Below are 13,329 nucleotides of genomic sequence, written 5' to 3'. Positions count from 1 at the left end.
GATGCTAGATTCTAGGTGTGGTTTGGTTTGGGTGTTGAAAGGGGCTTGATAGATTAGAGAAAAAGGTGAAAAAAAGAAAAAAAAAGTAAGTCATTTGAAAATTTGACAAAGTTAATATACTGAATAGACTAAAATGAAGTGATGGAAGTAAAATGGGATTTGAAAAAAATACGCAAAAGCCAAAAATATAGTAGAAAAAAATTTAAAAAAATATATTTTAATAAAAATTGAAAGTAAAAATGAATTTTTCTTTTTTTATATTCAAGAAAAAGAAATGAAAAAGAGAAAAAAAAGAAAGAAAATTGAACAGTTGGACCAGCTAACAGACTGAAATATGACTGAAATTGCTTCATTTTCCCCTAGAAGTCAACGTATGGAAGGCTGTGTAGTCCATAAACTAAGCTGGCAGTGAGATTGTATTCTTGAAGAGGGAGGTTGGCCCTGTTGGGAGGGACTTGGTGTAACAGTTCTGTTCTCCACTAGATGACACTGCTAGTCTACTGGGGTGGATTGCTGTGGCTCTTGTAGGTGCGTATGCGCATGTGCGGGAGGGCTGACAATGGCTCACCCAGCTACCCAGTCTCTAGTATCTGAACTCTGTTCTCCCCAATCAGCAATTGTGCACCCATACTTCGTCTTTTGTTTCCATTCACTCCCTGTTTTCACAGTGTCCATGACCAAGCCCCAGGCAACACCTCCCTCCCAAGTTTTGTCTCAGATGTGGCTCCCTTCCACAGCCCCCCACTTCTGAGGGACTGTAGCTTTGACCTGCTCTGCCCCTCTGCAGAAGGGTCTCACCAAGCAGTAGCTGGTCGCTGGCCACACCCAGGAATGTTCACAGGACCATGCTGCTGCCAATGCTCAGAGACTGTGGACAGATGCCTGCCCACCCCAGAAATAGTTCACGAGACAGTGTAGCAGCAGTCCTTGGGGATTATGGAAAATCACAACACACATCTGGCACCAGGCTTCACAGCCAACAACATTGTTCCAGCACCAACGAATGTGGCCATTCTCTGGGGTTTGTTGGGCCAGGGTGGCCTCACAGCCTCTACCAAATATCCTTCCAGCAGTGGAACCGTTTCTCCCCATGTGGCCCGAGAACCTCCCAGACCCCTTTCTGCTCCTGGGGATTTACCCTTTATACCAGAGCACCACTAGGTATCAAGTTGCAGAGTTGCAGACTCTGCACTACCCCTGTTTACAGTCTTACTGGAATTTAAACCCTCTCCTTTCTCCCTTTTTAGTTCAGTCCCTGTGGCTGTTTCCAATTTTCCACTTTCTCTCCAGCTATTTTTGGGGAGGGGTGATTTTCCCATATTCACCCTCCCCCAATCTCCATCCTCTCTCTGCATGCAAAAGCACCTCCCTGCTCTCCTCCGCTTCTCTCTCCCCAAGTTCACCTCTCCACACCGCACACTGCTGAATTCTGTGGTTCAGTTTGTGAAGATTGTTGTGTTAATACTCAGACCAGTTTTCTAGGTGTGTAGGATGGTTTAGTTTTGGTCTGGCTGTATTTCATGGATGCAAGACACACAAAAAACTTCCATGATGTTCTGCCCTCTTGGTTCCTCCCCCAGTCTATGGCTAGGACTTCTAATACTGTGTTGAATAGAGGTGGTGCGGGTGGACATCCACCATTGAATATGATTTAGCTGTGGGCTTGTCACACAGGCCTTGAGCATTTTGTGGTGTAGGCCAATTCAAAGACTGAAGGCAGGGCTCACAGGGACCCATTTCTCATGCAAAAGAGGGCAGGGGAGTGTGCCTCCTTAGAAGGCCCAGAGAGGCTGGGGCAGAGATCTGGAATACTGGTCCTCCTTATGATAGGGATGGTCAGGGTTTATGCCTGAAGGACCATCAGCCCCCAGTAGTGCCTTGGCACCTGTGGCATCATCCCCCAATAGGTAGTGTGGCACCTGTGGCACAAAGCAGAAATGGTAGTACTGCAGTAAATATAGAGTAATTACTGGTTGGCAAGCACACTAATAGGCAAGTACTCTGAAGATTAGAAAATTTGAGATTATACCTGGGGAAGGGGAGCCCAAAATGGAAACACTGGACGTCCTGCTAAAGCTGCAATTGGCGACTGGTGAACACATTGGAAAATAATGATAATGAAGAAAAGCAATAGGCCATATATTTGTACTCAGAGTTCACGGAACATTTCTTCCCAGTAAGATACAATGATACAAAGGACAGAAAGTTTTCTTTTTATATTTTGGTTGGCAAACAAGCGGGTAAAACATGACCCATACTTTTCACATGTCTGCTATAAATGTGCACTTAACATCATAGAGGAAATAAGTGAAAGTTAAGTTACTCTCTGGGAGTATTTCCTTTCATGTTATCACTGCAACCTAAAGCAGAGTCTAGTTTCTCTTGAATCCTCAGCTCCAAAGAAAATGTACGGATTTATGAAAGAGTGATAGTAATGAGTGTCCTCCTTAAGAAGTGGCTGCTGTTTCTGAAAAATGACGAGTAGCTAATAATATTCTCTCTTATAAAGGAATTGTTTTCTTTTGACACAGATCTACCTTTGTTTAACAGAAATGAAAGCAAAGAATAGAAGTAGCCTCACATATAATTAGGACAAGTTAGCTGCCAATAGAATTATGAACACTGTTACTTTTACAACCTTTTTAGATTTAGACTGGTGGGGTTGAGATTTTCAACCTATGTCTATCACTTCTAGCAGTCCCGTTAGTTTCTAAAAACAATATTTATGAGGCGGTAGCTAACTAATACAAGAGTAAGATGACTGTTTCCCCAAATTTGTGGTAATACATGGTGTCAAATTTTTCTATAATATTCCAGGGAATTTCCAGCATTTGAACCTGATTAACTGAAGCCATCCTTGGGTCCAAGGTGTCAGCCACTAACCTAGAAGACCATTCATGTCTTACTAAGGTGCTAGAGCCTGGGTATGCTGGCTAGTCATTCAGTTTGGGCCAGGGGAGATCTCAGTCATCTTTGCAGACAAAGACAAGCACATGCTACAACACTGAGACATTGTTTTTCAATCTTTTTGCCATTGTCAGCAAGTCCCTCCCAGTGACGTTTTCACATCACAGTTACACTTTGTGCATTCATGTGCTGTGGTCTTTGGAGGGCTACCCATCAGTATATTTGCTAGGAGTTTTGCCACTTCCCTAGAAGCCAAGGTTTCTCCCTTGGGAGTGATATATGTGATGTGAATGCATACACTGGGGAAGGAAATCAGGTACTCAGTGTGACAAATTTTAGTATGGATGAGAAGAAATTAAAAGGAAATAGGTTACAAAGTTAGTAATCACTATTTCAAGGTTGAGGTAATGAGAACATTTTTTATCCTTTTTTTTTAAATTTCCAGATACACACTTATAGGATTCCATAATATTATGCACATGAAAAAAATGTATTCTATATTTCCCTTTTCTTACGTTACAAATGTCCTAAACGTTAAAAGCCTGAAGATGTTGCTCCAGTATTTATTACCCAATGAATCTTTTACATATTCTGTAGAATAGTAACATTTTCATGTATATTTATTAAAAATAGTTCATTCACTTAATAGTACTATCGATATTTACAGAGTATGTATTTCATGTTAGAAGTCAGTTTAGACACAGCAAAATCTCACATGAATGAGAGGTTCTATGTTGTTGAAAAGTTCACCAATGCCTTTTCCTCAAACATTTATACAAATAAATATATATGATGAGATAATCCCAATATAGTGATAGGAAAGTTTTTGGAGGGAATTCAAAGGACAATTTGTGAGATTTGTAAGGACATTTGTCATGAGTAACATATCAACTGAGTGTCGAAGTTGAGAGATTTTTAAGTCGTAAACTACTTGTTTATCAAGATTGGGATGAGATTTTCTCACAAGGAAAAGTTTATATCCATTTTCAGTAATCAGACTGTCACCATTTTATATGTTGTCCTCTCAAACTCTTTACAATTCCTTGAAGTTTATATTTTCTCTGTGCCTTCCTATGTTTTGGTATCATCATCCTCTTTCATATTCTTATTTTTATCAAGGCTTACACACCTGTCAGGTTTAAAGCTACCCAGAAAAGAATGACAACTTCAGTTTTTTTACTGTGGAAACCTAGAAACCAGAAGGTTTAAATACGGGAGAGAAAAGACCATTAACAGTTACAACTCCATATTCACACTCCAATACTCCGGTAGATTGTACCTCATTCAGCCTTGAAATCACAGAGCACGAGCCCCATAAATGTGAGGACTCTCACATGCAGGGCACTTCCAATCTCTGAAATGATCAACTTGTAGAGAAGAGGAGTGTTTTTTCTCCTAATAGAGATACTCAGAATTTGAATGCATTTCCCAGTAAAACAAAGTAAAAAATAATAGGGAACAAACATGACATTGCTAAATTTTTGTTTTGTCAAATAAGAGCATCAAACCCCTTTGCCAAAATTACCATCAACTGTCACCATAATTGAATACAAGGAGAACAATTATAAAACCAAAGGGCAAGAATATCATATTAAATAAAGAATAACTTAAAATTTTTTTAAACATTTATTCATTTGTGAGAGACAGCACAAGTAGGGTAGGGGCAGAGAGAGAGGGAGACACAGAATTTAAGCAGGCTCCAGGCTCTGAGCTGTCAGCACAGAGTCTGACGCGGGGCTTGAACTCACAAGCTGTGAGAGCATGACCTGAGCCAAAGTCGGAAGCTTAACTGACTGAGCCACCCAGGTACCCCAAGAATAACTTTTGATATTGATTTAATTTCATGAAACTTCTCATTTCCTTCATTACTCTTATCTAAAAGCCTCGAGAAACCATTACCCATCTATTTTCCCATGTCTATAGAAAGGAAATTAATTAAAATATATAAAACCATGTACATTTTCTGTTTAGAGACCCAGTGTCTCTCTATTCTCTGTAACAGTAGTTCTCAAACTTTAGCCTGATCAACAGTAGTGTTGACTAAAAACATCAGTTTCTGGGTCCATCCTGTATTGTTGGTTGAATAGGTCTGATGTGGCTCCAGTGTTGTTCAGTTTGATACTTACCAAGTAATTCTTTTGGTGCTGGTCCAAGGACCGCATGATTTTACAGGAAAGAGCCCAAAGTCCTTATTAGGCCATGGATAGGAAAAGCTAAGCTACTCTAAAAAACAGACCCCAAAATAGATTGGCTTAATTAATATTAAATAAGAATGAAGATTTTTCTGCTGTAAGAGTCTGGAGGCATTGCTCTTCTTCTGGATGGTTGTGGTTCCATCTTATTGTTCCATTCCCTCTTAGGGATATTGTCAAAGCTAGAAACTCTCCACATTCATATCCTAGACAGCAGGAACAAGATGGAGAAGGCTGAGGGTAAACAGCTTCATATTTGAGAAGATAACCCAGGAATTGCACACATTGCTTTCCTGGCATTATGTTGGTGGAAGCCAGTCTTGGAAATGTGATATGCAGGATGGTGGCCCTGGGCCAGTTAAAACTTGAGGGAGAAGGTGGATAGGTATCGGTGAGCAGTTGATCTGTACCACAAAAGCCCCAATGACCACAACAGGTGGATGAAAGTTAGTGTCATTTTTTTTACATAAAAGCGTTAAGTCTGGAAGAAAAAAATCAATGTCCAATGTAACCCTACATTAAAATAAATTTTCATGTGAAGTATTTTCTTAATACCTTGTACATATATTTCTGTACTTAACCACTTTTCACAATTCTAGGTTTACATGTCTGTAGTTCCTGAATAGTCTTGAAGGCTTTTAAGTGTATGAATTCAAGTTTCCTTATGTGTCTGCATCTCTATCTCCTTATAATTTCTGTACTTATTTAATTGTTCATAAATCAGTATATAGCACAATTCTTGGTACAAGGTACACATCCAATAAATGCTGTTTGTGTAAGTGAATCATTCATCTTCTGTTGGTAAAGGTCAGTGTTATTTCCTTACCTCTCTTCCATCTAACTCATGACTTTGCTGAACATTTTCTCACATACAGTATTCTCTTTACTGCATTCTTCACATCTTTGTTTCTTAATGTGTAGATCAGAGGGTTAAGGGTGGGTGTGACAATTGTGTAAAAGAGTGTAAGGAACTTCCCCTCATCTTCAGATGTGCTATTCTGTGGCTTCATGTACATATAAATGATTGTTCCGTAAAACAGAGTTACTACTGTGAGGTGGGAACCACAGGTATTAAGGACCTTACGCCACCTTGCTGTTGACTTGATTCTCATGACAGCTTGAGTGATAATTGCGTATGAGATGAGAATTAGTGATAGAGGTACTAGAAGAAATATCACCCCAAGAGCATAGACGATAACCTCAACTACTTTTGAGTAGACACAAGCCAACTTGAGCAATGCTGGCATCTCACAAATAAAATTATCCACCTCCCTGTGCCCACATCTTGGCAACTTCAAAGTCAAGGAGCAAAGAATTAAGGAACTGCCAAGACCACCTAACCAGGCAGTGAGAACCATCTTCTGGCAAAGCTGAGGGTGCATTACTATTGTGTAGTAAAGAGGTTGACAGACAGCAGCATAGCGATCATAGGCCATCACAGCTAGGAGAAGACATTCTGTGGCTCCAAAGTCAAGGGCAAAGAAGAATTGGAGCACACACCCTCCATAGGTAATAGACTTTGTTGGACCCCATAGATTTACCAGCATCTGTGGGATAATGCTAGTTGCATAACAGAGGTCCAGAAAAGACAAATTGGATAGGAAGAAATACATGGGAGTATGGAGCTGGCTGTCTAGGTTAGATACAAGGATGATGGTTGTGTTTCCTACCAAAGTCACAATATAGAAGACGAAGACAACCCCAGAGATGATGTGTTCTACCTGGGGCTGATCAGAAAACCCCAGCAAGATGAAGTCTGCTGTGGCACTTCCATTGTTTGTGTTCATGACTCCTTATGAAGGTCTAGGAGATAATACCATGGTAATAAAAAAATAGCATCAGGTTTAGGTAGAAATAAAAATCTCTGAAATTTGCATGAGTATTCCCATTTCAGTTGTTTGTGTGCTCTCTCCCGTTCAGAACACTTCTTTTAACACTCTGTGTCAGTGTTCAAAGACTCTCTGTGTGTACTCATACCCAGAGTGGTTCTAAAAATAATATGGTAGGAGCACCTGGGTGGCTCACTTGGCTAAGTGTCTGACTTCTGCTCAGGTCATGATCTCACAGCTTGTGAGTTCAAGCCCTGCATCAGGCTCTATGCTGACAGCTGAGAGCTTGGAGCCTGCTTCAGATTGGGTCTCCCTCTGCCTCTCCCCCCACCCATGTGCTCTATCTCTCTCTCCTTCAGAAATAAAAATTAAATATTTAAAAAAATAAAAATAAAATGTAAACCCTATCACACTGAATTGCAAATCATTGAAAAGGGTAATATGCCATGACACTTATGTTTCTGTGTTTTCTGGGTAAGCAATAAATCCGTAAATTTAATGATATAATTTAGGAGTGGAACATAGTTTGAGTTGTTACTTCATGAGGTTATGATGTAAACGTTAGTTTATCATGACAATTTTTTTCCCTTATCAAAACAGGGGAGTTTGAGGTAAAAAATGAGTAATTTTGTTGGGATAAACACCACTGTTTGATAGTAGAATCACTTTCTATAATCACTTACATATGTCTGCATGCAGGCATTATCTTCACCCTCACCACCAATCTCCTCCTCATGTTTTCCCTCCTATTCAACATTTCAGACACTGATGTTCCTGTATCAATTTTGGACTTTTTCACTATTTTGTCCTGTTTTTGTGAGTGTGTTTTTGTTGCCAAGAAACAAAAAATCCTCCTTCTTCTTAACCATTATTCACATGTACAGTGGCCCTGTATTTCTTAGAATATCTTTCATTACTGCTATTATACCTCTTAAATAGACTTACTGATTTGTTGCATAGTTAAAAATTGAATTCCAGAAGCATTTGCTTACTACATACACACATCAACAACCTATGTTAGCTTCTACACACTAGACCATTCAGCAGAATTGGCAAGATAGATAACTTGAACAAAAGGCAGTTTATTAAGTAATCAGGAAGCTCTTTTACCTCATGGAATTTACCAATAATATGAGCTGATCCTCTGGTCGCTTCAGAACCCTATAGGTAAAATTTCACTTCAATTCTGAAAGAGTACAGAAAAGGGTTAAAGAATACATAAATTTCACTCTCTAAATATTTTATCATATCATTAAACATATGGAATGTTTAATGTCTGAATCAGTCCACTAATTTATTTTAATTTTTAATTTTTAATTTTTAATTTTTTTCATTTATAATTTTTCTGCAGATAATTTCTGACCATGAACTTCAGAATTAAGGTTTTTATATTCATAGTGTGTTTGGAGCCAAGGCATAATAACTTTATTTTCTCCTATTACAGTAAAATAAGGAAATTACATACAGTATATCATTGTTACAGGCATCTTAGTTAGAACCTGAAAATGTTATAATCATGATGAAGGAGCTGTTATTACCAAGTGGTAAGATATAGGAATATAATTTTTCTCACGAGGAAATGGAAATTTAATTTAATTAATGAGTGTGACCTAAGAATATCACCTAAGTTGAGCATAATGCTTAAGTGCAGAGAATGTGGACTCAGAGCTTAGTGTCAAATCCCAGCTTTAGTACTTGGAAGTAATGTGTCCTTGGACAGGTATGTAACCTGTTTGTTCACCAGCTTTTCTTGTCAGCTTTTCTTGACCACATCAGGTTGGGACAGTTTTGGGAATGAGAAGGCCATAGAATTTTAGAGTTGGTATAGACTCAGAAACCATTATCCAGCCTTATGAAGGAGATCTTCCACAGAACATTCACAAAATTCCTGTTTTCATAGCTCCCTAAATGTCCTTTAAAGAGGGCCTCATACCTTCTCCTTACGTGAGCTCAGATATTCCTCTTTAACACCCAGGCACTGCCTGTTTTTCTTTATTCTGGAAATAATATGGAATAGGTGAATTCACATGACTTCTTAAAAAACAATTTTATTTTTAAAAAATAAAAACAAAAGAAAAAACAAAAGAAAAAAGCAAAAACTCACTGAGTTAAGGTGAATAGTCTCATAACTAACATGCAGATCAAGAAATAGAACCTTGGCAAGCACCAAGGAGCTTCTATTTGTGCCTCATCCCAGTCATTAACCTTTCCTGTACCATAAAGTATCCACTGTTTTCATGTTTATAGTAATCACCACCCTTTATTTTAATAGTGTGATTACCCCAATGTACATCTCTAGACAATATTGTATTTTTGTCCCATTAAAAATGTTTTATATGTCTTTTGTGTTTCCTTTAATATTTGAACCTATTATCAAATATAGTCTTAGACTTAATGTTCCTAGACTACATGCGTAGATGGTTGTCAGCGTTGCTCACAATGTATGAAGTTTAATTACCATGCTTTTCTGGTTGATATCCATTAGACTCACCATGGTTTATTAAATGCCTTTGATTAGTTAGTTGAGAAGTGAACACAGTACTGCAGATGTGCTAAATCATTGAAGAAAGCAGTGAGCATCCATAATGCACACACAGTTTCCAAAATATATGTTAATAAGCTTAGCAGGTGAAAAACATTACTGGCTTTTTTTAAACTTCAGATCACATAATGTCCCAGCTATCCTTATCGGAAGTGCCAAGCCAGAAATTACACCTTATGTAATTTAATGTAGTGAATCCAAATATAGGACTTTTCACTTCATGCTTGTAAGCATTTTCCATATTGGTTCAATCCATGGTCTCAATTTTCAGGTCTTATTGTAATATTAATTTAAAAGCCATTGTGATATTAAAAATGAGACAACATTATGTGTTTAAAAAGAGGAATTCTATGTTTTTACTGAAACAGATTTTCATTTTCCATAGTATGGACTTCAGTTTCTAAAAGAATAGTATGAACTTACATTTTAGTTTGCTCAGTGAAATTTAAGACAAATGGAGCAAACATATTTAAACATAATTTGAATGTAACAGTGATGTGGAGAGAAAACTAGAAACAAGTTGGAACATATTTACATTTTAGGAGGGAAGAATTCACAGCTGTCTTGTTCTTATGTAGTCCAAAGATACCCTTGTTCCCATCGTGATGAGTCTTCATTTCACAGGTAAACATAAGGATTCTTGTTTGCAAGTTACTGAGTCCATGAAGTATGATGAGCCACTGCTTTCTTGAATTAACTTTACAATCACCTTTGCATTTAAATGCAACAGCTGAGTGAAGATTCAGTGAAGTCTTTATTTAATATGGATGTTGAAGAAAACTAGATATGGGACTGGTGAAAAGTTCATGAATTTGGTTTGTTGAATGTTTTTGATGGGATGTTTCTAGTCTTTTAGTGAGGACTCCTGTGAGGCATGCTTGTAGGTGGATCTCTGCCAGTTCAACAAGGGGAACCCTTCACTGGTGTACATGTGCTCCAAGAAGTGTTGATGTAGATGATGAAGTCTAGTATGTGAACATGGTATAGACTGTTGGGACTGGTGTCCCACAGAGGTAATTAACAAATCTTGGAATATTGTCAGAAGCTTATCCAAATAACTATTTTAAGAAAGGTTTCCTACAGACATTGGGTTTCATCTTGTCTTTCTTTTTCTTCTTTAGATTTCCACCATGGAAATTAATTTCAGAGATAAATTTATTTATGTATTGAATTCACTATTTAAGAGTATAAATGTATTGTAAATCATATTGATAAAAATTAACATATTTACTTGAACTGTTTTTAGTGGGTAAGACATCAATAAAGTTGGAGAAATATAGGAATTATCTAGGTGTTTTATATGCACGAAAGAAAATATATGTTTTTAAAAAGCTATAGAATCATTATAGTTCTGTTGTTCATGAGCCATATCATCATTGTTCCATTTTCAATGGATTAAAAATAATTCCATGAAAATATTTAAAAAAATTTTTTTTAATGTTTATTTATTTTTGAGACAGAGCATGAATGGGGGAGGGGCAGAGAGAGGGAGACACAGGATTGAAAGCAGGCTCCAGGCTCTGAACCATCAGCCCAGAGCCTGACGCAGGGCTCGAACTCACGAACCGTGAGATCGTGACCTGAGCTGAAGTCAGACGCTCAACCGACTGAGCCACTCAGGCGCCCCTCCATGAAAATATTTAGCCTACCACTAAATTCAAGAACTGGAATGTTACTAATAGCTTATAGCTACTCTCTGTCTTTACACTCTCTCTTATTTCTACCTGCCACCCAGGGAAATCATGACCTTGAATTTTGTGTTCATCACACACTTGCATTAGAATATAATTTTTTTAAATTTAAATTCAAGCTAGTTAGCATACAGTGTAGTCTTAGCTTTAGGAGTAGAACCCAGTGATACATCTCTTACATATGACAGCTACTTTTTCTATTGAAAAAGTGCCCTCCTTAATGCCCATGACCCATACAGGCCATTCCCCCCACCTACTTCCCCTCCAGCAACCCTCAATTTGTTCTCTGTTGTTAAGTCTCTTATGGTTTGCCTTTCTCTCTGTTTTTAACGTATTTTTCCTGCCCTTCCCCTGTTATCTCTTTTGTTTCTCAAATTCCACATATGAGTAAAATCATATGATATCTGTCTTTCTCTGACTTATTTCCTTTAACATAATACTTTCTAGTTCCATCATATATACACACCACACACATCTTCTTTATCCATTCATCAGCCGATGTACATTTGGGCTCTTTCCATAATTTGGCTATTGTTAATAATGCTGCTGTAAACATTGGGGGTACTGCGCTCCTTTGAATCAGCATTTTTGTATCCTTTGGATAAATTCTTAGTAGTGCAATTTCTGGGTCCTGGGTATTTCTATTTTTAATTTTTTGAGGAACCTCCATCCTGTTTTCCAGAGTGGCTGCACCAGTTTGCATTCCCACCAACAGTACAAAAATGTTACCCTTTCTGTGCATCCTGTGTAACATCTCTTATTTCCTGAGTTGTTAATTTTAACAATTCTGACAGGTGTGAGGTGGTATCTCATCGTGGTTTGATTTGTATTTCTCTGATGATGAGCAATGTTGAACATCTTTTCATGAGCCTGTTAGCCATCTAGATGTCTTCTTTGGAAAAGTTCTGTTCACATCTTTTTCCCATTTCTTCACTGGATTAGTTTTTAGGGAGTGTTAAGTTTGGTAAGTTCTTTATAGGTTTTGAATACTAACCCTTTATCTGATATGTCAGTTGCAAATATCTTTTCCCATTCCAAAGGTTGCATTTTACAAAATGCAAAAGGCATTTTGTTGATTGTTTCCTTCGCTGGGCAGAAGATTTTATCTTGATGAGCTCCCAACAGTTCATTTTTGCTTCTATTTTCCTTGTCTCCAGAGACATGTCAAGTAAGAAGTTGCTGCAGCCCAGGTCAAAGATGTTGCTGCCTGTTTTCTCCTGTATGATTTTGATCGTTTCATATATCACACTTAGGTCTTTCACCTATTTTGAATTTGTTTTTGTATTGGTGAAATAAAGTGTTCCAGGTTCATTCTCTGCCTGTCGCTGTCCAGTTTTCTCAACACTATTTGCTGAAGAGGCTGTCTTTTTTTTCCATTTAATACGCTTTTCTGCTTGTTGAAGATTATTTGGCCATACATTTGTGGGCCCATTTCTAGGTTCTTTATTCTGTTCCATTGTCTGTTTTTGTGCCTGTACCATACTGTCATGATGATCACAGGTTTGTAATAGAGTATGAAGTCCAGAATTGTGATGCCTCCAGCTTTGGTTTTCTGTTTCAACATTACTTTGGCTATTTGGGTATTTTGCGGTTCCATACAAATTTTAGCATTGTTGTTCTAGCTCTGTGAAAAATACTGGTGTTATTTTATTTTATTTTTTTAATATATGAAATTTATTGTCAAATTGGTTTCCATACAACACCCAGTGCTCATCCCAAAAGGTGCCCTCCTCAATACCCATCACCCACCCTCCCCTCCCTCCCAACCCCCATCAACCCTCAGTTTGTTCTCAGTTTTTAACAGTCTCTTATGCTTTGGCTCTCTCCCACTCTAACCTTTTTTTTTTCCTTCCCCTCCCCCATGGGTTCCTGTTAAGTTTCTCAGGATCCACATAAGAGTGAAACCATATGGTATCTGTCTTTCTCTGTATGGCTTATTTCACTTAGCATCACACTCTCCAGTTCCATCCACGTTGCTACAAAAGGCCATATTTCATTTTTTCTCATTGCCACGTAGTATTCCATTGTGTATATAAACCACAATTTCTTTATCCATTCATCAGTTGATGGACATTTAGGCTCTTCCCATAATTTGGCTATTGTTGAGAGTGCTGCTATGAACATTGGGGTACAAGTGCCCCTATGCATCAGTACTCCTGTATCCATTG

At 38.0% G+C, this 13,329-nt stretch overlaps 1 protein-coding gene across 1 annotated transcript; it reads right to left on the bottom strand.

Moving 5' to 3' along the window:
• Positions 1 to 5,941: 5,941 nt before the first annotated feature.
• LOC112853708 (olfactory receptor 2W1-like) lies at positions 5,942 to 6,886 on the bottom strand. Its single transcript, XM_025917271.1, has one exon. The coding sequence runs from the start codon at positions 6,884 to 6,886 to the stop codon at positions 5,942 to 5,944; it is 945 nt and encodes a 314-aa protein (XP_025773056.1).
• Positions 6,887 to 13,329: the final 6,443 nt, after the last annotated feature.

Source organism: Puma concolor, chromosome B2 (genome assembly GCF_028749965.1).
Source record: "Puma concolor isolate L17-30 chromosome B2, mPumCon1.1.hap2, whole genome shotgun sequence".
In the NCBI taxonomy this organism is placed as follows: domain Eukaryota; kingdom Metazoa; phylum Chordata; class Mammalia; order Carnivora; family Felidae; genus Puma; species Puma concolor.
The sequence above is the reverse complement of the archived record's forward strand: the minus strand, read 5'-3'. Positions and strand labels throughout refer to the sequence as shown.